General features: G+C 42.9%; 1 protein-coding gene across 1 annotated transcript in view; it reads left to right on the top strand.

Moving 5' to 3' along the window:
* The first annotated feature begins 2,120 nt into the window (after nucleotides 1-2,120).
* Nucleotides 2,121-26,746, top strand: part of LOC111965151 (diacylglycerol kinase beta-like) — a 43,623-nt gene continuing 18,997 nt past the window's right edge. The window contains exons 1-19 of the mRNA XM_023989170.2: nucleotides 2,121-2,606; nucleotides 7,195-7,320; nucleotides 11,627-11,703; nucleotides 12,081-12,101; nucleotides 12,210-12,357; nucleotides 13,022-13,171; nucleotides 14,903-14,952; nucleotides 16,356-16,430; nucleotides 16,621-16,740; nucleotides 18,949-19,066; nucleotides 19,288-19,376; nucleotides 19,653-19,769; nucleotides 20,235-20,333; nucleotides 20,531-20,635; nucleotides 21,576-21,649; nucleotides 22,339-22,413; nucleotides 24,005-24,090; nucleotides 25,632-25,721; nucleotides 26,084-26,244. Of these exons, the coding sequence (XP_023844938.1) occupies nucleotides 7,251-7,320; nucleotides 11,627-11,703; nucleotides 12,081-12,101; nucleotides 12,210-12,357; nucleotides 13,022-13,171; nucleotides 14,903-14,952; nucleotides 16,356-16,430; nucleotides 16,621-16,740; nucleotides 18,949-19,066; nucleotides 19,288-19,376; nucleotides 19,653-19,769; nucleotides 20,235-20,333; nucleotides 20,531-20,635; nucleotides 21,576-21,649; nucleotides 22,339-22,413; nucleotides 24,005-24,090; nucleotides 25,632-25,721; nucleotides 26,084-26,244 (1,725 nt within the window). The 5' untranslated portion in view covers nucleotides 2,121-2,606; nucleotides 7,195-7,250. The remainder of the gene's footprint in view (nucleotides 2,607-7,194; nucleotides 7,321-11,626; nucleotides 11,704-12,080; nucleotides 12,102-12,209; nucleotides 12,358-13,021; nucleotides 13,172-14,902; nucleotides 14,953-16,355; nucleotides 16,431-16,620; nucleotides 16,741-18,948; nucleotides 19,067-19,287; nucleotides 19,377-19,652; nucleotides 19,770-20,234; nucleotides 20,334-20,530; nucleotides 20,636-21,575; nucleotides 21,650-22,338; nucleotides 22,414-24,004; nucleotides 24,091-25,631; nucleotides 25,722-26,083; nucleotides 26,245-26,746) is intronic.

The following is a 26,746-nucleotide window of genomic DNA, read 5'->3' as shown; positions in this document are numbered from 1 at the left end:
TCTGTTTAGGGAAAAAACGTTTAAAAGTTAATATTCTGTTAACTCACATCCAAATAATGTTGTTGACTCGTCCTATACTCACATTTGTGGCCATAGAACATGATGTCATGTTGGATCATTGGCCGAGCTGGCCAATCAGCAGTCTACCCACATTAATATTTTTAAAGACCGGTATACACACATACCATTCTATTTGTTGGAGTACTCCTACACCATTCCAACAGAGAAAAGCTGCTTTTTAACATATTTAATTAAAAATAATTCAAAAGGAAAACTATTTCACTCATATTGTAATTAATTATAGCTCATATTTCCTAGAAATCTGGAAACACTGGACAGTTATTTTAAATATAGCTTATATCTTTAGTATATAGCTTATATAATGTGTCTACAGTATACAGCTTATATACAGTTTATAGCTTCATCATATAGCTCTATATTTGCTAAGTAGTAATATTTGATTAGTAAGCCCACAGGCTGAAGCCTCATCTGTGTGGTGGATGATCTACAGAAGACAACAGTCAATTATACAGTGATGCTAAGATCAATAACGATTGTGTCAGGAAGTGGAATGACGTAGGTCTAATCTATGCCCTGGTTCATACTTTGCTTGAGTGACTATTCATCCCCACAGCGACTGAGTGTTTTCATTCATAGTAGGGATGATGTAAGCACGGCACAACAGACAATCTGACTCACCTAGCTACTGCACGTTGATCATAATGCAATTCTATTAGCATTTACGTAGTGGTGCTTTCATGTCGTTCAGCCGCCTTTGTTTTGGTCTGCGTCACTGGACCCATCCATAGCATGGCATGATGCGTGTGCGTGGATGCTCCCTCCAAAAAAAGAAGCCAGCCACTACCACCCTACTATATACACTAATTGCACAATCATGGGTTAGCACTAAAAATACACTGTATAGTAAATCCATATTGAATTTGAAACCTGGAGTGGAATATGACAAGTACATGTTCTATATTGCTGATATAATGTGATAAACAACTGCTAGGGAATGATATGTTCTCTACGCCAATGTGATGCGCATTCTCCCAACCCCCGACTGTCACATGGGAGAAAATGTCAATACCTAGACTGGAGCCAGGCCCACTGGCAAACAACACAAATACCATTGGCCTCGGTCGGCTAAAGACTGAGAGAGAGCCTGTAGGTGTTTCTGAAAACATAAATGGTATTGGCAGATTTGGCACATTGGTCAATCATTTCACCTCTATTTTTCGCTCATTGTTTCAGGCATCTGATATTCAATTCAATACACTGAGAGCTTAGTGTCCAATGAGACAGCCATTATTTGGGAGGTTATGTGAAAGGTGTGGAGGCGATAGATAGCTGACTATGTATAATCCGGCGGCTGTTAAATTAATTGGTGGGTATTAGCTTTGGTCCAAATAGCAGAGTAGACTGCTGGGAGGCGTAGTGTTTTGTCCGACATGTTCTCTCTTTTGTAAGGCTGGTACATAACAGCAGCAAGTTGTACATTCTGTATGAGTAGAAATAATGTCACTGCTTTTCAGCAGTAGCTGTTATTGTATTCATATGTTGTGTGCTTCCTTGGTGAACACATGTCGTCAAACTATAATATATTGTATCCCTCCAGTCTTTTCCCTTTGAATTTCAGCTACAGCCATAGAAAACACATACTGTATTTGAAGTATTTAAAATGTCAAGGACCCTGCCTATCATTTTTCCTATTGATTCTGAATGTAATTTGCCTTGGGCTGCTATCCAATAGCCCTCCACAGCTGCAGCACCACAGTGATGAGAGAATATTACTCCTGATTCATGTCTGTTGAGCACGACACCCCCTCCCCGAGACCCCCGGCCCTTGCCCCTTTCACATCCCATCAGTTCAATCAAGAGGTGTTCCCACAGGTCGCCGCGGTTACCACCTGCCTGCTGAATGCTAATGGTGACAAGCGCAACGGCAACGGGAGAGAGAGAACAGAAGAGAGAAAGTGAGGGATAGGGAAAGCGGGAGAGGGTGAGAGAAAGAGTGGGAGAGAGAGTGAGAGGGAGAGAGAGAGAGAGAAAGCGCGAGAGAGAGAGAGAGAGGGAGAGAGAGAGCGGGAGCTCAGGACATCAGCCTCACCAGGGAATAGAGGGGGAGCAGAAAGAGGAGGAGAGGAGGGATAAGGGTGACGTAAGCAGTGAGTATGAGAACTGATTATCATTGCGGACAAGCGGAGATCGTTCTGTGCTTTTTATCACTCTCCCTCTCACACACACACTCCCCCTTTTCTATTGGAGTGTCTATCCTCTAGCACTGACTGCTTCTAAACAAACACACACTTACACACACAAACACAGCCACACACGCATACTCTTACACACACAGCAGACGGGGGGGTCTAACACACACACACTCACAAACACACACACTCACATACACACCATCTGATGACAAACCTACGCTCTCCTCCAGTACATTCAGCGGGGACATGATGTGAGTGAGTGTGTGTATTTTGTATGTGAGCGTGTGAGAAAGAGCAAGATGCCTGTGTGTGAGAGTGTGTAAGCGTCATCTGTAAACATCTGTCTGGAAGACTACTCCCTGCTCCCGGCAGTCTGCCTTGGCTATCCAGCAGGTGAGTATCATGTTGATACTGCAGTCTATTGTTTGTTCGTTCATTGACCGTATGCGAGCGTGTATTTAGTGGGTGTGTAATGAAGTGGGTGTATTTGTTCATGTGTAGTGTCAGCTACTCTAGTTGTATCGCTGGTGTCTCTTGCAGTAGAATCCTCTACCGGGTATCATATTGCCGATGAATTAATTGATAGATGCAGCAACAGTGTTTGATAACCTGCGGTGGCACCACTGGAAATGAATCAAGCCTATCAGTATCACGGTGCTGCTACTACAAATACAGTTCACTGCTCGTGGATTTAGACTCGCAGCATTGAGACATTTGCTAAAGGGTTGAAGTACTGCTGTGATGCTGTTGTTGCAGTTCTATGGACATTATGATGAGGATTATGTGCATTATACTGTATGTGTACAAGTGGAGGCTGGTGGGAGGAGCTATAGGAGGACAGGCTCATTGGAATGGAATGGAAAAGGGAAAGGGGGTACAACGGAACGCCTTCAACTGAAATGTGTCTTCCGCTTTGAACCCAACCCTCTCTGAATCAGAGATGTCCGGGGGGGGCTGCCTTAATTGACGTCCACGTCTCAGACTAGAGGGAATGGAGTCAAACGTGGCTTCCATGTGTTTTATGTGTTTGATACCATTCCATGTATTACATTCCAGCCATTTACATTGAGGCCGTTCTCTTATAACTCCTCTCACCAGCCTCCACTGATGTAAAAGGATTATAAACAATAGAGAATGAGAATCATTTTAAAGCATGTTGCTTTCCTGTATATCTAACACTCGTAGGGAACAGAGTGTAAATGTGAATTACAAGACAAATATAACAACTAGTATTTATGATAGCGATAAGTATGTACGAGTCCTAGAGAGGGATTGCAGAGTAGCGATATGTATTTGTCACACAAGCAATAGATCAACGTTTATGGGAGGGAGTGCCAATGCCTGTAGCGAACGATTTGATTGACTTCTGTGATTTTTCGCAGTCTAAATAGCATAATAATGCATACATGGCACCACATTATGGTCTATTTAGCCACAGATACTGAATGTATTTCAGAGATGTACAGTATATTCTTCTTAAGTCATCTGTCAGTTCTGTACAATTGGATCAATAATATATAATATATAGCACTATATATAGTGCATTCGGAAAGTATTCCGGCCCCTTGACTTTTTCCACATTTTGTTACGTTACAGCCGTATTCTACAATTGATTAAATTGTTATTTTCGCTCATCAAGCTACACACAATAACCCATAATGACAAAGCAAAATATTTTTTGTAAATGAAATGTCAATGAAATATAACATTTACATAAGTATTCAGACACTTTACTCAGTACTTTGTTGAAGCACCTTTTGTCACGATCGTCGTAATGAGCGGACCAAGGCGCAGCGTGAGTATAGTTCCACATATCTTTAATCTCCGTGAAACAAACAAAACAATAAAGAAACAACGAAACGTGAAGTCATGATGTGCACACAGGCAACTAAACACAAACAATATCCCACAAAGCACAGGTGGGGAAATGGCTACCTAAATATGATCCCCAATCAGAGGCAATGATAAACAGCTGCCTCTAATTGGGAACCATATTAGCACCAACATAGAAATAGACATACTAGAACACCGCCTAGTCACGCCCTGACCTACTACACCGTAGAGAACCAAGGGCTCTCTATGGTCAGGGCGTGACACCTTTGGCAGCGATAACAGCCTCAAGTCTTATTGGGTATGACACTACAAGCTTGGTACACCTGTATTTGGGGAGTTCCTCCCATTCTTCTCCCATGCATATCCTCTCAAGCACTGCCAGGTTGGATGCTGCACAGCTATTTTCAGGTCTCTCCAGAGATGTTCGATCGGGTTCAAGTCCGGGCTCTGGCTGAGCCACTCAATGACATTCAGAGAGTTATCTCGAAGCTACTCATGCGTTGTCTTGGCTGTGTGCTTAGGGTCGTTGTCCTGTTGGAAGGTGAACCTTCGCCCCAGTCTGAGGTCCTGAGCGCTCTGGAGCAGGCTTTCATCAAGGATCTCGCTTCACTTTGCTCCGTCCATCTTTCCCTCGATGCTGACTAGTCTCCCAGTCCCTGCCGCTGAAAAACATCCCCACAGCATGATGCTGCCACCACCATGCTTCACTGTAGGGATGGTGCCAGGTTTCCTCCAGACGTGACGCTTGGCATTCAGGCCAAAGAGTTCCATCTTGGTTTCATCAGACCAGAGAATCTTGTTTCTCATGGTATGAGAGTCCTTTAGGTGCCTTTTGGCAAACTCCAAGCGGGCTGTCGTGCCTTTTACTCAGGAGTGGCTTCCGTCTGGCCACTCTACCATGAAGGCCTGATTGGTGGAATGCTGCAGAGATGGTTGACCTTCTGGAAGGTTCTCCCATCTCCACAGGGGAACTCTGGAGCTCTGTCAGAGTAACCATCGGGTTCTTGGTCACCTCCCTGACCAAGGCCCTTCTCCCCTGATTGCTCAGTTTGGCCGGGCGGCCAGCTCTAGGAAGAGTCTTGGTGGTTCCAAACTTCTTCCATTTAGGAATGATGGAGTCCACTGTCTTCTTTTGGTACGCTATCCTGTCTCGGAGCTCTACTGACAATTCCTTCAACCTCATGGCTTGGTTTTGCTCTGACATGCACTGTCAACTGTGGGACCTTATATAGACAGGTGTGTGCCTTTCCAAATCATGTCCAGTCAATTTAAGATACCACAGGTGGACTCCAATCAAGTTGTGGAAACACCTCAAGGATGAGCTTTGGAAACAGGGTGCAGCTGAGCTCAATTTCGAGTCTCATAGCAAAGGGTCTGAATACTTATGTAAATAAGGTTAAAACAAATATATAATACCTTATTTATTATAAAAAAATATTTTTGCTTTGTCACTAAGGGGTATTGCGTGTAGATTGATTAGAACAAAAATATAATTTAATCCTTTTAGAATAAGGCTGTAACGTAACAAAATGTGGAAAAGGGGAAGGGTTCTGAATACTTTCCGAATGCACCGTACGTGTCCATGCATATTCAAGTGTCTCAAGGGTTCCTTAAGTTTAGAACTGTGCGTTTACTATGGGTATGTTCAGGACATCCACATACAAACTATGCCTGTGCACAGATACACATATATGCGCAGACACACACGTACACGCACACGAATTCATGCATACTAGTACACACACACACGGATGATTTCATGCCAGCTCTTTCATTATGAAATAGTTGTGCACTGAGGTGGTAAAGTAATGTTACATGCATTTGTTGCTGTGAGGTTTTATAATTGGTCAGAAGGAATTGGGTCAAAAAGGAAGGAAGTTGGCTCTGAGAGTAACACAGGTGCATTAAGAGAGAGGAACATTTAGCTTCAGTAGCCCACAGAGCACAATACCCCAGGCTATATACTGTAGCAACCGACTAACCCCAAAACACTCATTCACACACACACACTCACACATGATTTATTTCTCTTTACATGAATGTGTAACGCTTTTTGAACCCTTCTCAATAGTTAAAGTAGTTACAATGTAGAACAGATTAACATTACAGTAAGCATATCTTGTATTGTGCTAACCCATTGATTGTGTGTGTGCGTGCGTGTGTGTGTGTGTGGGAGGGGGTCTACTGCAAGGGAAAAGTGGCATAACATCCCCTCTTTTCAGACACTGTCCAATCTTCTGTCACCATGGCATTGTCCATAATCAGTGATGCCAGCTGGCTGTCCCCTGGCAGCCGGCCCATCATTCTGTTGTCATCAAACAGCAGCAGCAGTCCTGGACAATCATGAATTAAACTCTTACATGTCCCTTATACTGTCTGTCATAAATGCTTCTTTAAGCATAAACTAAATGTTGTCCTCGGTACAGTTGAAGGATCTTAATTTGAGCCAGTTTGCTAAAGCAGGCAACAGGAAATGTGGATTATAATTAATGGACATTTTTGTAGGGGTTGGTAAATTTTTTTAAGGGAAAATGAAGCCTGAAATTTCAACCTTTTTAAACCTCAAATACACTACGTGTTTTAAATGTCCTGCATTGCAGGAAAGTTCTCCTGCAACAGGGTGATCAAATTAAGATCCTACGTCTGTAAGTAGGACAGACGTCAAATAATGCATTGAGTTGATGAGTTCATGTTGGACATTGACATGCCATTTAGCAAATTACGAGCTAGCTATAGCACATAGTGCTGGATAGGACAAGATAGCATTGGCTTGGTTGTCAGTCGTACTAAGAGTCATGTACTTGTCTGATGTAATACTTATGATAGCATGAAAAATGCGTTCATTAGGGGGTTCAGTACGTATTATGAATCAAAAAAAGTCCACAGTCTCTAATTGACTAATTGACTGACAGACTGATATACCTTTTAGTTACAGATGGACATTTTAGTTTCTGCTAAACTACGCTATACTATACTATAGCAATGTAATGATGTGAGGATCAATATACAGTAATTTTATGCAATTTTATGACCGGAGATGATGGAATGAATGTCAGAACCCAAACCAAATCTCTTTCTGTTAGAAGTCCGCCACAAGAGACTATGATGAAAGAGGCCTAACAACATGTTCTTCTACGTTCTGTTCCAGAGAGTGGACTGTGGGCTGATAGTTTGGGGATGTGAGGAAGAAGAGGACTCATCACAATGACCAACCAAGACAAGTGGGTCACTCTGACCCCAGCTGAATTCTCCCTTCTGCAGGAGTACGCTCAATGTAAGTCTGTGTCTCTGACAGTGTGTTTGTGTGTGTGTGTGTGCGTGTGTGTGCACGCGCGTGTGTGTGTACGTGCGTACACGTGTACACCGTCACTTATACTCTCACAATCAAGTTTAAACTTCATTGAAAATGGAATCTAGTCACGTATAAAATGGGACACTGGATTAGTAAACCACTGTAGAGCCCATCCCAGCAGTATGCCCTAATCCACCTCACTGAGAGAGAGATTTTCCTACTGCTTGACTATGGCAGGATAACAGAGCCCAGTTACTGTAATGGTGACTGCATAAGAGCAGAGAATATCTCCATGCACTGCCACTGTGTTATGAAACCCAGCCTAATCCAACTTGATTTGGTGTAAAGCTCAAACAGTACAAAACCCCCTCTTTCTCTGATGACTTGGAATCATCCATATGTCTGTAATCTGTTATTTGGCGCCCCTTCTGATTTTGCAGCATACCAGCTCAAGCATTAAATCTGTCTGGTGCTCTGGTGCTGTTTATGTTAAACCATTATTAATCATAACACAAAAGCTTCCCCTGCGGGCCAAAGAGAGTTATGAACCTCTTGAAGTTATACTGCAAGTATTCAGATTTTTGGAAATGAAACATTTGACTGTGCAAGTTTTGAGATGGATGGTTTTGTTGCCTTTCAATGGGAATAGTGAGATATACTGAAACCTTTCTTGCGTTGGTTGTTTCCAGGGTAACAATTAGATTGAGTAACATTATTATTTGCAATATTGAATATATTTTGGTTTTAAAATATTTTTTCGGAAAAGGAAGGAATCTCAAAAGACTTCCCACATGACCACAACAATAAGAACTTCATCCCAGTATAATAGAGGAGAATAAAACAACAGAGCTAATTTGAGCAGCAATAAAGATCCTAAATCTATATAGCGTCTTGACTGGAGGTTATTTTATTAGATATTCACATACCTCAGTCCAAATCTGCTTTTTTTGCTTGGGATCTCTTCTGCAGGCAAAGGGTTTCACTTGGCCATGACATCTCTCTCGTTATTTGTTCTACGTGTTTTGACAGAATTGTTCCGCCGACTGTAAGCAACTCTCCAGCCTCTCTTTACTGTCTCTGATTGGGATCGTTTCTCTTCTTCTGCAGTGTTTACCAGGGGCGCAGCTTTGGTTCTAGAAGTGGGGGGGACATAAGATCAGATTTAATATTGCAGATAGATTGTGGCTTCTATCAATGTAATTGTCTGCATCATTTCCAATCCCCCATGTATTTTTTGTAAATATTTTACATAAATGTATATATTAAAAAAAATATATATATATGAGGGATTGGAAATCATACAGACAATTTACATCTGCAATATTAAAGCTGATCTAGCCTCTAAAAAAAATCCAGCTCCGCTATAATGTCTGAAAGTCTGAGAAGAGACAGGGTTTGGGACCAGGGGGTAATGAGAAGGAAAGAAAGAGTGAGGGACAGTGTGTGATAGAGAGATTTGGATAACCGTGTTTCAATGGGCTCACAGCTAGTCATTATGCTCCGTGTGCAGCGTCAGGTTATAAAATATCCCATTCTCCGAGCTGCAACAATGGACCTTCCGCTGTTTCCACCTCTCCCTCCCTCCTTTTCAGTCCCTCCAGCTTACTTTAGCCTCTCCCCCACACCCTCTTCTCATTAAAAGGTGAAGTGAGCGATATTGCACACTTTTCCTCACTTCAGATACCGCATGAGCACCAATACTCTACAGTCTACTTCACTGCAGTTATGACTTCATAATCAGAGACGATTATTAGAATGGATTTTTTTTGCACAGTGACGTTGCGGTTTGTATTTTCCCAGGTGCTGTGTAAAAGAACACTGATGTGACATGCATTTTGGCCTAAAGTAACCTACACTAAGTAATTTCCTTTTGAAGTGTTAGCATAAGGACGACAACGTGACAGTTTTTTGACCGTGTAGAGGAGTGATAAAAAAACAGTGCATGAGTTAATACTTTTTAATAAATTTTGGTGGGTTTATCACGCAGGCAACCAGTCACACGTTTCATGGTCTCACATGGTCATCCTTCAAAATCTAGCCTTGTTGCTCCAGAAGCTACTGTCACGCCCTGACCATAGAGAGCCTGTTATTCTCTATGTTGGTTAGGTCGGGGTGTGACTAGGGTGGGTCATCTAGGTAATTATATATTATAGTTTTCTCTTCCTAATAAAAAGGATGGAAACATACCACGCTGCATTTTGGTCCACTCCTTATGATGATCGTGACAGAAGATCCCACCACCAAAGGACCAAGCAGCGTGGCCAGGAGGAGCAGACATCCTGGGCCCGGGAGAGAAAGGAGGATCAACGGCGACTCCGAAGTTCACGACCACGACAGAAGCCCGAGAGGCAGCCCCCAAACATTTTTAGGGGGGGCACACGGGTTGTTCGGCGAAGCCGAGGGGCGAGTCTGGGAGCGAAGAGGAATATTGGGATAGACTGAGCGAGGAGTATTTTGAGATAGTTGAGGGGAGTGATGAGGTAGAGTGGATGGTTTGGTGTCTGGAGCAAGACAGTTGCTGTGAGGAGCTTGGGACCAGTCAGGCACCATGTTTTGCGGAGATACGCAATGTGTCTCCAGTGCGCATCCACAGCCTGGTGCGTTCTGTGCCAGCTCCTCGCACTTGCCGTGTGAAAGTGAGCATCCAACCAGGACGGGTTGTGCCGGCTCAGCGCTCCTGGTCTCCAGTACACCTCCTCGGTCCAGGATATCCTGCGCTGGCTCTACGCACTGTGTCACCAGTGCACCTTCACAGCCCAGTGCGTCCGGTGCCAGCGACCCGCACTTGCCGGGCTAAAGTGAGCATCCAGCCAGGACGGGTTGTGCCAGCTCTACGCTCTAGACCTCCACAGTCTAGTACGTCCTGTGCCTCCTCCCTGCACTCGTCCTGAGGTGCGTGTCATCAGCCGGGTGCCACCTCTACCGGTCCCACGCATCAGGCCTCCAGTGCGCCTCCACAGTCCAGTACGTCCTGTGCCTCCTCCTCGCGCTCGTCTTGAGGTGCGTGTCACCAGCCCGGTACCACCAGTGCCGGCCCCATGCACAGAGCTTCCGGCGACAGTTCCCAGTCCAGAGCTTCCGGCGACAGTTCCCAGTCCAAAACTTCCGGCGACAGTTCCCAGTCCAGAGCTTCCACGACAGTTCCCAGTCCAAGGAGCTTTCCGGCGACAGTCCCCAGTCCAGAGCTTCCGGCGACAGTTCCCAGTCCAGAGCTTCCGGCGACAGTTCCCAGTCCAGAGCTTCCGGCGACAGTTCCCAGTCCGGAGCCTCCGGCGACAGTTCCCAGTCCGGAGCCTCCGGCGACAGTTCCCAGTCCGGAGCCTCCTGCGAGGGTTCCCAGTCCGGAGCCTCCGGCGAGGGTTCCCAGTCCGGAGCCTCCGGCAACGATCTACGGTCAGGAGTCCCCGGCGACAATCCACGGTCCGGAGTCCCTGGCGACGACCCACTGTCCGGAGTCCCCGGCGACGATCCAGGGTCCGGTGCCTCCCGCAACGATCCACGGTCCGGTGCCTCCGGCGACGATCCTCGGTCTGGAGTCCCCGGCGACGACCCACGGTCCGGTTCCTCCGGCGAGGGGGGGTACTGTCACGCCCTGACCATAGAGAGCCTAGGGTGGGTCATCTAGGTAATTTTATATCTATGTTGGCCTGGTATCAGCTGTTTATCGTTGTCTCTGATTGGGGATCATATTTAGGCAGCCATTTCCCCTTTGTGCTTTGTGCGATCTTGTCTAGGTATAGTTGCCTGTAAGCACTACTCTGAGCTTCACGTTTCGTTTTTTCGCGTTATTGTTTTTATTATTTGAGGTTTCTCTTCCTAATAAAAAGGATGGAAACATACCACGCTGCATTTTGGTCCACTGCTTATGACGATCGTGACAGCTACAAATATCATAATGGAACAGCTAGAATAACATAATAAAACAATGTCTACACCAGGGGCCCAAATGGACCAGTCCTGCCAGGACACTCCTAGGGCTACACTCCCATAGTTTGAAAATACAGGAAGAGACCTTGACAGGAACCAGACCAAACGGACCAGGCAGAGGCGTCTAACCTCCTACCGGATCCAGAGTCTGGTGATTCCTCCTGTAATTTCGATGCGGTCTGGCGGGTGTCAGATCTAATTCCTCCTGAGCTGTAGACTGGATCTTTTGCACTCTAACTCCAAGTTTAGAGATAATTGGATGAGATCCCGCAGTGGGATCTCCCTTCACGGACATGATATGAATTGCTATTTAATGGGAAGCCTTTATGGTTATAACATGTGTTGAGTGTTTTTCTTTTAGACTCAACCAAGAAGCTGAAAGATGTGCTGCAGGAGTTTCATGGAGATGGAGTGTTGGCGAAATATAACCCAGAGGAGGTAGTCTTTCTTTCCATAAGACACTATTCTGGTAGTAATGTGGCATCATTAGCATTGCATGAACCCTTGTAGAACTATTTTAAGGCTTCTTCATAATGTAGAACACTACCATCACTTCAGACTTGCTACCAATTCTTGGTCATTTTGATATCAACAACATTCAACAATGATATCGGTCTATAGTCACCTCAGACCAATATATCTTTGTTAAGTTTGGGTTTTTGAAAGTAAGAGGCACTACTTACTTTTGTTATAGTGGAAATGCCGAAAATGTCACACCATGGTTGTTTGTATGCTTTACAGGATATGAGTAACTTACTTTTTTTTTAAAGTTTGATTTATTGAGATGCCCAATGTCTTTATTCAATGCTGCATAGAGGAAAGACATACTCAATCAGGTAATGCATTCCTTGTTCTCCCACGCATGATTTGGTAATGATATGGTAATCAAAGATTCCTTCATGGGAATTATACCAACCAGGATCATGTTCTGTGTCTTGTTTCAGGAGATTGACTTTGAAGGATTCAAGGTCTTCATGCATACGTTTCTGGAGAGCGAGTTGGCAGAGGAGTTCTGTCAACACCTCTTCTTATCATTCAGTAACAAGGGACCAAAACCCAGCCCCTCTTCCATAGACAAGCCCAGAGTTACTGGTAAGACCCTGCACTTCAGCTATAACCTTCAGATGTCCCTAAGAGGCAAAGTAGCTTTTATGTTGTCTGTGTGCGCTGTTACTGAATCTTTAAAGCTACTTTGCCCTTAGGAACACCGTACCTTTACTTCAGACAGAAGCAAAGGAACAGATCGAGAAGGCACAGAAACTATGACCTCAGCAGCAGACAAATAAAAACCTAAAGTTGTTTAGGTCTGCTTTAGTTTTTACTCCTACCACAAAGAGCATGTATGTTCACTTGGTGATAGATACTGTTGTAATTGGTTCAGTATTGTTAACTCTGTCGTCAGACCACCCCAGATTGCCTTGTTGTTGTGGACTGTAGCTTACAGGCAAGTCATTGAGTGCAGTGTATGTAGCCACAGCTTGTACTTTTTCACAAAATGTCCAAACTGTACGTGTCCTGAGGTACTACCTACAATCATCATAAACTAAACTGTGCTGTCTAGTCAACATTTACTACCGTAATATTGGCAAAAACCACACCTATATAACATCTGCAATCAATTTCACAACATGAATTTACATTTATTGGTAGACAGTTTGAAAGACAGTTTGAGGTTGACATTAGAGGCATAAAGCTCAGCAATGATCCTAACCGGCCTACCTTTTGACCTTCTTCTCTGGCCTTCTTCTCTCTGCAGGCCTCAAGCTGATCAAAGGGAACTCGACCCCTCTGAAGGTGCCCCCTCTACCCAGGACTCTGCCCAGACCTCTAGGCATGGTTCAACTGAAGGACATCGTCTGCTACCTCTCACTGCTGGAGGGTGGCCGACCCGAGGACAAACTGGAGTGTGAGGACTAATGATTGTTTTTCCTCTAAAAGGGGAATATACTGGCGCTCACTTGGCTATAATGCAGAATTAGGATTTCCAGAACAAGAATGTTATTTTGTGGTTTACCCGTGAGAATAATGACATTTGTGTACCGTAAATACAGACACTCGTAGCCAAATGAGATAGAGCTTCATCCCAGTACACTGCTATATATTTCCCATTACCTAAGGAGGAGTAGCAGTCTAGCCTTTTCACTGTAGTCTACTTGAATCATTATGTTTACTGAAAGCCCTTATTAGCGTTGCCATGGTATCTCTTTATTCTACTTAAACTTTAGATGTGTACTTATTTATTTATGATGTTCAATTATCTAATATAATATCAGACTTTCTATGTGTTCTTATAATTCTCATCCAACTGCTGAATAATTGAAGAACAGAGCTGTTCATTAAGGATTAAGTGTGTTAATAATTTAGCTGGTCTGGCCCAGGGAGCACATCATTGGTTTAGCCTTGGATGCTACAGTATCTCTCCTTGTAGAGAGAATCCCACTCTGCCCACCCTACCCCTCCTTCCGTCCAGCCTCAATGATGTCTTGTGGAGCTAAATAGGGCCCTCTGCTGGTTCTTCTAAGAATGACAGGTTTCAATTTACACTTACAGTACATTCATTTTAGCTGCTATATCTGTAGGTCTACATACCTTGTGCAAAGTCAGGGAATGCATGGCAAAAAGAGAAACATCGAGAAAGTGAGTATTGATCATCATCAGTAGCAAGCTAAATTCCCTTGGTTCTGTATGATTGAGGAAATACACCCTATGTCACCACAGTGGATTTAGTTATTGTTACTGCAACTAGTACTAGTTCGGCTTTGAAGAGGAGGTGAGGTGATAACAACAATAAATAACAGTCTTTATACTCTAGGTTCATAGGGTTAGACAACTTAGCTCTGTGCTTTTTCTGAGTGACTCGAGTGTATGCTATTCCTCTCGTCTCTCTAAACCACAAACACCTTCCCAGCTCCAGCAGAGTTCTCATTCCTCCAGGCATCTACCTCACTTCCCCTTCCTCCGGCCCCAGTGGACCGACATGACTGCACCACAGCAGGAAGCTGTCAATTAGCTCCTAATTAGCGTCTGACAACCAGCAGCTTGACGTCAACCCCATATGAAATGAACAACCCCCCTCTTCGAGTCCTTAGTGAACTCACCAGCTCACCCTCCTCAATCCAGCTGGGTTTGTCACCAGCCGCACCACTACTGAGATTGAGGGAGTGGGTAGCGTCACGCTGAGACTGGGCTAAAAACACTTTTTCCACGTATTGGGAATACCCATTAGTATGTAAATTACTTGGGGCAGAGGAGAGTGTTGTCACGATTATATTACTATAGAACTGGTGTGTGTGTGTCTGTCAGTCACTCTTGTATTAGATAGCCAATCACTGTTCTGGTGAGGGAGCTGTCTGTTTCCATGGTGATGGTGTTAAGTTGTGGCTGGGGGCTAGTGCAAGAACCAATCAGACTTCAACACTGAGATGCTAAGAACACTTTTATGAGGGGAAACATTGCTTTGAATTGATGGGAGTTCAATAGCTGATTGTACCCTTAAAAACTAAAGGAAGTTTTTGTGCTTCAACATAGTAAAGTGCATCCATGAAACTAAATTGGTAGTAAAAATGTGTCTCAATGACATCTATTGCATCTCAAAGAACAATTGAAACTCATAAATGTTTGATCTCTTTCTCTACAGTTATGTTTCGTCTCTATGATACAGATGGGAATGGGTCTCTGGATAGTTCGGTAATCATTTTTCCTTCTTCATACATATTCAAAGAATATGCCAAACATTTGAACACAGCCTTACATGAAACATCATCTTTGTTATTTGCTAAAGCCTATACCAGTGCCATGTTTGGTTCTGTCCTATACACGTCGTGTTATTTACTGTACTGAAAAATGATTTGGTGCTGCAACCTGAGCTCAAGGGTAGACTTAACATAGTAAATGTAAATCCGTGACACTCCAATTAGAATGATATGTTACGTTTCGTATGGCATGTATTCATTTGTGGATGTATGTCATCCATTTCGTATGATATGTTACAAATTTGCAATATGTATGATATGTTACGAATTCCAATTTGTTGTGGCTAACGTTAGCTAGGTGGCTACCGTTAGCTAGGCTAGGGGGTAGGTGGTAGGGGTTAAGGTTAGGGCTAGGGCTAGGGGAAGGGTTAGCTAACATGCTTGTAGTTGCAAAGTTGCTAAAAAGTAGTAAGTAGTTGTAAAGTTGCTGATTAGCTAAAATGCTAAAGTTGTCCGTGATGAGATACGAACACGCAGTCTTTTGGGTTGCTAGACGTTCGCGTTATAAGTCTACCCATTCACCCCGACCAACCACCCTGCTTTTGTTTTTGCCTTAAGTAACCTTCTGTATTATTTAACTATACCAAACATAACATATCATACTAATTTGAGTGTCTCAGATTTACATTTACTATGTTACGTCTAGTCTGAGACCATGCTGGGTAGAATTGTACATAATAGCTACCTAATGTTCTATAAATACAATTATGCAGTAGAGAACCTTCTGGAAATCTGAATCTTAGTCATTCTAACCATGACACTGACATATGGAAATGTAGAATATTTTGTACAATATAATCTAAAGTAACATTACACATGCCCGAGTGGTGCAGCGGTCTAAGGCACTGCATCTCAGTGCAAGAGGCATCACTACAGTCCCTGGTTTGAATCCAGGTTGTATCACATCCGGCCGTGATTGGGATTCCCATAGTGCAGCACACAATTGGCCCAGTGTCGTCCGGGTTTGGCCGGGTAGGCCGTCATTGTAAATAAGAATTTGTTCTGAACTGACTTGCCTGGTTAAATAAAGGTTAAATAAAAAAAAGCTTTGGCTTGTTGCGGAGGAGCAGGCGAGTAAATGTTGCATGTGATGACTCTCCACTAGACGATAATTGCCCTCCCGTAGGGCAACCATTGTAATTAAGTCATCAAGCCTGTATCAGTTTTCAAGCTGCTTTTGTTGTGCATTGTACAACTCTCCTTAAGAGAGGGAAGATTGAACCAACTGACTATTACATGCTGTTCATCAGTCTAAAACCATTGATGTTTGTCGTCAACTGAAGAATGGCTATTGTACCATAGATATGTTTTGACACAAGATTTGTTTTCTACTTCTAGGAACTGGAGCACATCGTCTCTCAAATGATGCATGTTGCTGAGTACTTGGAATGGGACGTGACAGAATTGAAGCCGGTAAAATACATATTTTTCATAAACATTTAATATACTGCAGATCCATAGACCTAAAGATCTAGGGCCCCCTAGTTTCAGTTATATCAATAACAAGAAAATACTGTAACTTTGTAAAGCTTGAATGAGGGTGTCATATATTTAATCTGTGTTGACAGATCCCACTGTACTGTCTCTGATTGGTTGTGAGTAGATTCTGCAGGAGATGATGCAGGAGATCGACTATGACCATGACGGTACTGTGTCTCTAGAGGAGTGGATCCAGGGAGGCAGCACGACCATCCCCCTGCTGGTACTACTGGGACTAGAGACGGTGAGTAGTCAAGAAAGTGTTACCTAAACATCATCACTGTTCTTACTTTCAATGGCAGATTTTCTAGACCAGAGCCATAGAGATTGTCTATGTAAGGCTCTGAGGTGTCCAATTATGGTCCTGGAAAGCCACAGTGTGTGCAGGATTTAGTTCAAGCCCAGTTCTAGGCCAAATGCAGCCATTTTTATTTCAATATCAAATCATATCTGGGTAACAATTTAGTACCTTCATGTAAAAAATAAACAAAAATACAGTATATCACAAAAGTGAGTACACCCCTCACATTTTTGTAAATATTTGAGTATATCTTTTCATGTGACAACACTGAAGAAATGACACTTTGCTACAATGTAAAMTAGTGAGTGTACAGCTTGTATAACAGTGTAKATTTGCTGTCCCCTCAAAATAACTCAACACACAGRCATTAAWGTCMAAACCGCTGGCAACAAAAGTGAGTACACCCCTAAGTGAAAATGTCCAAATTGGGCCCAAAGTGTCAATATTTTGTGTGGCCACCATCATTTTCCAGCACTGCCTTAACCCTCTTGGGCATGGAGTTCACCAGAGCTTCACAGGTTGCCACTGGAGTCCTCTTCCATGGCGACATCACGGAGCTGGTGGATGTTAGAGACCTTGCACTCCTCCACCTTCCGTTTGAGGATGCCCCACAGATGCTCAATAGGGTTTAGGTCTGGAGACATGCTTGGCCAGTCCATCACCTTTACCCTCAGCTTCTTTAGCAAGGCAGTGGTCGTCTTGGAGGTGTGTTTGGGGTCGTTATCATGTTGGAATACTGCCCTGCGGCCCAGTCTCCGAAGGGAGGGGATCATGCTCTGCTTCAGTATGTCACAGTATATGTTGGCATTCATGGTTCCCTCAATGAACTGTAGCTCCCCAGTGCCGGCAGCACTCATGCAGCCCCAGACCACTCCCACCACCATACTTGACTGTAGGCAAGACTTGCTAAAGTGCCAAGATTTCAATCTACTTAATCCAAAAATGTATCCAAGTTACACCATCATTGTAAAGCTCTAGTTATTTTTTCTTGCTTTGACAAAGTCATTTATGAAGATTGTGATTTATTTCTCATGTGATTAGTGATTCATTTACGCATGTCCCTCATGTTCCTAACCCTGTTGAGTGAATTGAACTCTTGTTTACATTTGGCGGAACTAGTCCTTTCAAAATATGTATTTCAAAAGAAACGTTGAACATCTAATAGTCATATAATAGTGCAAAAGCAGGTGAGCTGGTTCTACTCTTTTTGGCCATTTTCTGGTGTTTTTGGGTGGGAAACTGTGCGGGGTCGAACAAAACACGTCTTCCCTGTTACCCATAGATAGACAAGCTAGAAATGTTTTAGATATGTAATTGTTTTGTAAAAACTTGCATTCAATTGCCCCTCCCTGTTGCACACAACAATCAGACAGTGTTAGTTTCATCAGCTGTTGTTGTATAATATGATAGAAAACACAGACTAAACAGAATTTTGACTGCATTGGCCCTTTAAACCCACCATAGCCTGATTCACACTACCAAGCCAAACCGAGCCAAGGCAAGCTGTACAAGGACAGCCTGGTTCCTCATCCACCATAGTTGCTGGAACCGTGCTGGAAAGGACAATGTGGGGAAACAATATTTGAGCCAGCACAGTATGGTTGGGGTGTGAATCAGGTACAAGGTCTGGACATTCCCACCACTTCCTAACTAGTCAATAGCTTCGTCAGACGGCACCACTGATGTCCCAGCTCTCCTTGTCCACTAGATGGAGTCCTCTTTTCAGTTTTTTGCTGCCTTTGTCTTCAATGATCTTGAACAAGTCGTCACTTATCACAGGCTAAGTAGACAGTCTCTTACAGTGACATCAGACTGTCATTTTGCTGTGATTGACGTAATAGGTGACATGATTAATGACACGGGATTAAAGGGAAGAACCCAGGCAATCCTCCCCACTAAAGTTGATGGCTTTGGAGAACAGTAAAAAAATATCCAAATCTTTCACATGGGCCACATTCAGTTGCCAAACGTTGTCGAGCGCTGCAGATAAAAATGCCATGAAAAGAGCCGGTGTGATTCCTTATTGTGCATGTCAGAGAGGCATGTTTGTTTTACATGGCCTATTTATATCTGCCATGTAACGAATCACCCAACCATCAACCAGTCAATAATTAACCAATCAATCAAACCAATCAATCATCTTTCCTTTAGAATGTGAAAGACGATGGGCAGCACGTGTGGAGACTGAAGCACTTCAACAAGCCGGCCTACTGTAACCTGTGTCTGAACATGCTTATAGGCCTGGGCAAGCAAGGGCTGTGCTGCTCATGTGAGTATGGTAACAGTAACAGTTGTTTCCTCATGTCTACTCTAATTTTTACCAATCATAAAAGGTTTATTCCATGCACTTTTTCATCATTAAGAAGGCATTTTTGTGACCCAAATCGCCCCTCGGAAATGTGTATCTCCAACCTCAATTTAGTGTTTGCTATTCTTAGTTGTTTTTGTGATTTTTTGGGGGGGTCAAAATGTGTGTTCCACCTCTCCCAGTCTGCAAGTACACTGTCCATGAGCGCTGTGTGGCCCGTGCTCCTCCGTCGTGCATCAAAACATACGTGAAGAGCAAGAAAAACACAGAGGTGCGTCCAATTGGAGTGTTTACTAATCGGCACGCTCGGATCAGCGATGCCCCACGGAGCTTAGATCCAGGGCTCATTCCTCACTAATGGAATTAAACAACTCATTCTGATACTAAGCATAGCTAATTACAATATTTAGTCTGGTTTAAATACATGCCCAATACACAGACAGTATTGTTACAATTCTTGATTTCTTTCTTTCTTACTATTGTGGATTTCTGACTTGTTTTCTGTTCTGCTTTTCTCATCTGTTTCTCTCTGTTTCTCGCTCCACAGGTGATGCACCATTTCTGGGTGGAGGGAAACTGCCCGACCAAGTGTGACAAGTGTCACAAAACCATTAAGTGTTACCAGGGTTTGACTGGGCTTCACTGTGTGTGGTGCCAAGTCACGGTACGCCCCCCCCTGAGGAGAATCAGCCACCTCCTCATTATTTTCCACTGTTTCTTGCTGTTTATGATTTCTTTTTTGCACCTTTTATCCGAGTCCTCTCACTTTGCCAATTTACACCAAGTAACAGTTACTTCCAGTATTCTGCTAATAGAAAATAAACCACATTAAAAATGTGTTTTGATATCATTCTTTTTTAAATAAACCCAGTGTTAGGAGTTGTGTTTTTGTAAATCACACAACATGCGCTTGCTTTTTACGCAACAGCACTTGGTGTTTAGCTAAAACCAATTATACATAGCTGATACAAACTGAACTTTATATTTTATGGCCCCCATACATTTTAAAGGAACTGAACTCTAATCTCAAATTACAATCAAATGAAAGGTAACATTGAACAATATGTTATGATCTTGAATGTCACCCTAATACTAATATGGTTGTAATTGAATGTTTCCCCTTATCCAGCTTCATAATAAGTGTGCCTCCCATGTGAAACCTGAGTGTGACTGTGGACCACTGAAGGACCATATCCTGCCTCCCAACACAATCTGTCCTGTCGTACTGGTGAGTTTAACATTCAAAACGATGCCATATTCTGCTTATATACAAATTTACCACAGGATAGCTTTATGAAAAGATATGTATATTTCCTCATACATAGATCACAGTTTCCCATATTTATAGTGGCACTATCTTTTTGATAATGTCTATTAGATTGTTTTCAAGATGCCCATTTCTACTCTCTGCACTTTGACCCCCAGGAAAGACAGTCTACGGTGAGGAAAGATTCCAGATCCAGCCAATCAGGAGGCAGAGGGAAGATGCAGAGAGCCAACTCAGTCACAGTGGATGGCCAAGGACTACAGGTGACAATCCAAACCTTTTTCATTTTCTTCAAAATGTTGTCGAAATTTGTGAAAAATGTGTACTGTAAATTGACATTTCTAATCTAACCACAATTTAGCCTTTGATGGGCGCAGGATAATATGAAATGACACTGGTGGGATTAATATGAGATTAGTTTCTACTGGTGAACAAAACAAGAATCAGCTCCATCCAAATCCTCCCTAATATCTAACAGACAGACAACCGGTGACAATCAACCTGAATCATCTCCCCGCCATATCCATCTCTGCCTTCTCCGGCTAACCAGCGTAATAATCAGGATTATTATTTATAATTAGAGGAAGTAATGGATCACTCCTGGCTGGACAGGGAGCTCATTAATCCACCGCTCGGCCTGCTGGGATAGCAGACAGGGAGAGTTAAGAGCTTCATCTGTGTCAAGGAGATGCACGGGCGCACTGTCACCGCCACTGAGCGGCAGGAAGGCCAACTCGTAGGCTACAGCCCGCGATTAGGGCTTGTTTTGTTTATGCCTCGCCTCAGCCCTGGCTGCCTCCAGCGTGGTAGAGGCCTACTGCTTCTCTCTATCTACTGCTATACCAGAGGTAGCGATGGAGAGGCTTGTCCCTAAGGATGGCCCCCATGTCACTCTGTCCCCATGTCACTCTTCTCCCAATCAGGAGATGGGGATGGTTATGACTTGAATTAGGAGGCGCATCGTTGTTCAATTTCCTGGGATTTTGTTGGGTATTATCTGTTGTTCACATGAGAAATGTTTGAACCTTACCAGTAACAAGAGGGGCCAGGGTGAAGCAGCCAGGCATTTTTTTAAAATAAATATAAATATTTTTTATTCACTGTATAATAATGATTTTACGCTATACTCTAATGTAAGATCAGCCTACTACATTATATGCAATTGGACTGAAATTTCTTTCTGTTTTGATATATGTTGCATAGATCACAACAATAGAGGGAACGCATCCTCTACTAGTGTTTGTGAATCCAAAGAGTGGAGGGAAGCAGGGAGACAGGTAAGCACACTCTAACTCTCTGTAAAAAGAGATTCTCAGAACTGCTCTTCAATCAAAGAGCTGCAAAGCTTGGCTGCACACAGAGTGCTCAAGGCTTTAGTTAGTCAAATAGAAACACAATAACATTGACCTACGGACTCCTGGTTGATTCAGCAGAGGTTCTTAGATGGCGCTGTGGTTGACTGTCACATCCCTGGTTGTCAGTGTATAGATTTAGACCTCCTTCTTTAACCCAGGGCCTAATTGGGTTATTACTGAACATATTCATTCTACTCCTTATTACTCCAGTCCTCATTTGTTTAAATGATGAGATCAAAATATGACTGAGCCAGTTGATATAATGAAATTGAAATTAAAATGAATTAGTCTTTCTAATGACTTCGTCCTATAGCCCTCCCAGTTGCTGACAATGACACTGTGATAGGGCATTGGAGCTGTCAATCATACTGTAGCAAAACAGCATACAGACAATGTACAGGGGTTCAGTTGATCACATTTCAATTAAGTGTTTGCATTTGGACTTTTCTTCACGATCCAGATGTTCTGTGGTAGCTGTAAGGGGGAGATGTTTCTGTGGGTCAACTCAACACTGTATTGCTGGTTGACACAATTTCATCCTCTTCTTTCCTTGTTTCTCCTCTTTTTTCCCTCTCCTCTCCTCTCCTCTCCTCTCCTCTCCTCTCCTCCAGGATCTACAGAAAATTCCAGTACCTCTTAAACCCTCGGCAGGTATACAACCTGGCCAAGAACGGACCCATGCCTGGGTAAGTTCTGCTCTAATCATCTCACACAGACTCTGCAACATCACCTAAAGTGCACAGAACACTCTACAGTCATGATTCAACTATCATTATTATCCCCAAGTTACATGTGGAATCAGAGTGGTGGATGAGCGACTGTTTACAAAGCCCTAATGTATTCCGCTATTGCCCAGTCATAATATCCAACATCTCATGCAAGGGAGGTCTCTCAATTTGAGCCTCTCACTCAATCCGGATTCATATGCAGACGTGATTGAAAGGTGAGATCAGAGATCACAAACAGCTAGACAACAACACTGTGCTTGAGTCTAGTATTGGTTACAGTGTGTGGGAATAGTGATATATTGTGAGTGACGCGAGGCATGCTGATGTGTGATCACGCATACTGCTGTAGGCTGCACAGGCATGGGTCTGGGGTTGTTGGACTATCCGTGTCTATGATTAAGAAGATGAGCAGATCATTTCGATGCACAAGGTTCCGCCCCTTTTGTTTTAGACACACCAATTCCGGAACGTTCTGAAATGCAGGAACACGTCACCGCCGTGCTCTGATGTTGCTGGACTTTGATTAGGTTTTGAAAGCAGAATGTAAATGGTTTGCGAAGAGGAAAAGTCCAATATAAACTTTTGTAGACGGTTTAGTTTATGCTCATAATTACAGTGGCCCAGAGGGGCAAAATAATGGCTTTACGCCATATATACATAGTCGTAAGATTTGAAATTGACCTTGTCGGCCATATTGTGTCTTCAGTATTGATTCTCTGTGTTTGGAGCTTTGTTGGCTGGGAAGGCCATGTTTATTGACGAGGCTCTAAGAGACGTGTTGCACTCAGAAGAAGCCCCTCTATCTTTAGTTGGGAACATTCAAGATGACCTTGCCCGGCTGTAACCTTGTTAATATTTGGTGAAGTGTACGTAATGCGGTTGGCATTAGCAAAGTGACTGGTCACCGTGGCCACTAGCAGGCTGAGGCAGCCGCACACACTGCTGTCAATTAGCACTAGCGCTAATGCAATTAGCCCAAATTAAGTGTTTGTTTCTTGGTATTTAAATATCCCCAAAGTTGCCTTTCATGTTCACGGCCGTCTGTTTTGCACCTAATGCGGTTTGCAGTCCCAGTTGGAGAGTAATTGAGCGAATCATTTATCCGCCATATGAGGCTTGGAGGCTCCCTCATTCAGTTAGGGCTTTGTTATTGTGAAGGAACGGAAGAAGTTGGACTGAACATTGGCCATCTTGATCCGATTAGCCTCTAAACAGACTAGCTGGCTGAAGGAATAATTGTCAATGTGATATGTGTTATTTTGTGAGATTATAGGGGCCTTTCCAGTGCAGCAGAGTTACAATATACTGTAGATGTGAGATAAAATAGGGATAAGTATGGAGATAAAACACGTACAGTACCTTTGAATAAGGTAGCCTTGAGTTCAATTTACTGTTGGACAAAATAGTGCATTTTTTCAGGGCAGAATGTCTGAAGATTTTTAATGAATTTATAGTAGATAAAGAAAATAATGTGTTTCTCTCTAAAAGGGGATTATTTCCTGCATTACATGATTAATATTGTGTATATGATTTTTTTGTTGTGTTCAAGGTTGAATTTCTTCCGAGAGGTTCCAGATTTCAGAGTGTTAGCTTGTGGTGGGGATGGGACAGTCGGTTGGATTCTGGATTTCATAGGTGAGTGTGCACTTCCACTGCCACACCAGTGCTACATTGGTGAACAGACTGGTGAATACATCCTGGTATATACTAGTGATTATACTAGTGGGATGAATGGAACTAGGCCTAAGTATGAATTTGGTCCTCACAATTTTATAATAAAAAATTGCATTTAGATTCTAAATATAACATAACTTTTGCATTATAACAGTTTTCCCCTTTCCGTAACATTTCATTGTGCTTTCTTCAAAACCTGTACATTTATGCCATACAGTGACATTTTTTGTGCGTTTCAATTATTATTATTTTGTATTACTTTGGTGGAATAAACAGTGCTCTTGTTATTTTGCAAGAAAACATCAAATATACTTTTATGATTTGTATATGAACATTTTCATTACGTCCAAGCCTGCGTGTTCAAGGGAGGTAAAAACAGGATGATTATGTGAGTTCAAAATCGGCATATTAGTCGTCGTTTGAGAAACAGCCTGCCTGAAGTCAATTTTTTCTTGAAGACTTATTCCTGGTTCTGCCTTAAAAAATTGCCTCAATTTTTTATCCATCAAAACAAAGAGAAGTAATAACATGGACAGAATGAATGCTACTCCTGAAATAGCCTGTGAGACTGGACATTCACGTCGAGTCAAGGTCTATCTGTTGTTGCACAGATGTCAGAGTTTAGATTTGAGTGATGGTCAGATAACCATGCTGCACTGAATGGGATTTTTTATTTCTTTACTCAGAGACCTGGGCAAATCAAAGTTAAATAAAAAATATATACAGTATGTTAAAGTGGATTCGTGTTCAGTTTTGTTGTTGTGGTCAGAATGTGGGGGTGAGGTCCTCTGTAGCTCAGTTGGTAGAGCAGGGAGCTTGCAATTTTATAGAACCTTTATTTAACTAGGCAAGTCAGTTAAGAACGAATTCGTATTTACAGTGACGGCCTACCCCGGCCAAACCCTAACCCGGACAACGCTGGGCCAATTGTGCGCCGCCCTATGGGGCGCAGCGATCTAAACATACCTTTTGAACTTACAGTCATGCAGGGCTCCCGAATGGAGCAGCGGTCTAAGGCACTGCATCTCTGTGCTTGAGGTGTCACTACAGACACCCTGGTTCGAATCCAGGGTGTATCACAACCGGCCGTGATTGGGAGTCCCATAGGGGGGATTGGCCCAATGTTGTCCAAGTTTGGCAGGTGCCTTAGACCGCAGTGCCTTAGACCACTGCGCCCCGTAGGGCGGCGCACAATTGGCCCAGCATCGTCCGTGTTAGGGTTTGGCCAGTGTAGGCCGTCATTGTAAATAAGAATTTGTTCTCAACTGACTTGCCTAGTCAAGTAAAGGTTACATTGGACTCCCAATGGCCGGTTGTGATACGGCCTTGAATCAAACCAGGGTCACATCTTAGTGATGCCTCTACCACTGAGATGCAGTGCCTTAGACTGCTGTGCCATTCGGGAGCCCTGCATGACTGTAAGTTGCTCTGGATAAAAGCGTCTGCTCAATGGCATAGTAATAATAATACAGTATGATGTTTTTGTTGTTCCTCTTGTGTAGATAAGGCCAACCTGGACAGGAACCCCCCTGTGTGTGTACTTCCCCTTGGAACAGGAAATGACCTGGCAAGGTGTCTGCGATGGGGAGGAGGTATGTTTAATAGCAATTTACTGATGCAATAGCAATTTTTAATAGCAATTTTTTTTATGAATTATATTATTCCTTTTTAAATGAGAGAAACATAAATCTGTGGCCTCATTTTTTTGTCCAATTACATGATTCATGATATTGAATTTAGATTTGACCATACATTCATTTTCTCCTTTGACTGTAAATGTTACCTATGTTTTCATGTAGGAATAAATCAGTAGGCATAAATAGTTAGAATAGCTAAAATGACAGAGAATAATGTTATATTAAAATACTTATGGCCTATACTATAATGTGTTTTAGCTTATGTTCTGGGGTATTATCTACAACATAAGCTATCCTATATGTTGTTTGTGTATTAGGTTATGAGGGAGAGAGCATTCTGAACATCCTGAGGGGCATAGAGAACAGCTCTGAGGTGATGTTGGACCGCTGGAAGATTAGCGTCACACCCACGGACAAAGAAGAGAGGGGAGACCCTGTGCCTTACAGCATCGTCAACAACTATTTCTCTATTGGGGTGGTGAGTTACTTACACTAATATGCAGAGCATATGTCACATTAAAGGCATAGTTCAGCGATTTTAAATATTTGTTTCCTAATATTAGCACATCTTGGCAGTGGCTATTTTAACAAAACGAAAGTGTGGATTGCAGTCACTCCTTGTCCATAGACGGCTTTCAAGATAAGTAAACACATATCTAAAATGATCTATCCCTTTCAGCAAGAACAGTGGGTCAACAACCTGGACTAGTCAATAGGAGAGGGCCGTGTTTAATCTAAGGCTCTCACCTAAAACAACATGACTGACAGCTTCATGCTTATCGTGGATCATCCATTTCAATCGAATAATCTATATAAAGGCCTCAATTGGATAAATACTGTATACCGAATTTAAAGCAGCAACATAGTCATATGTTCTTCTGAGTAATCTTACTCATTTTGATCAAATGCTAGTTAATAAGCCTTTATTGAGATGTGTTAAAGCTTCAACCACCTCTGATTGAAGAATATGTTGTATTTTG

This window comes from Salvelinus sp. IW2-2015, linkage group LG6.1 (genome assembly GCF_002910315.2).
Source record: "Salvelinus sp. IW2-2015 linkage group LG6.1, ASM291031v2, whole genome shotgun sequence".
In the NCBI taxonomy this organism is placed as follows: Eukaryota; Metazoa; Chordata; class Actinopteri; order Salmoniformes; family Salmonidae; genus Salvelinus; species Salvelinus sp. IW2-2015.
The sequence above is the reverse complement of the archived record's forward strand: the minus strand, read 5'-3'. Positions and strand labels throughout refer to the sequence as shown.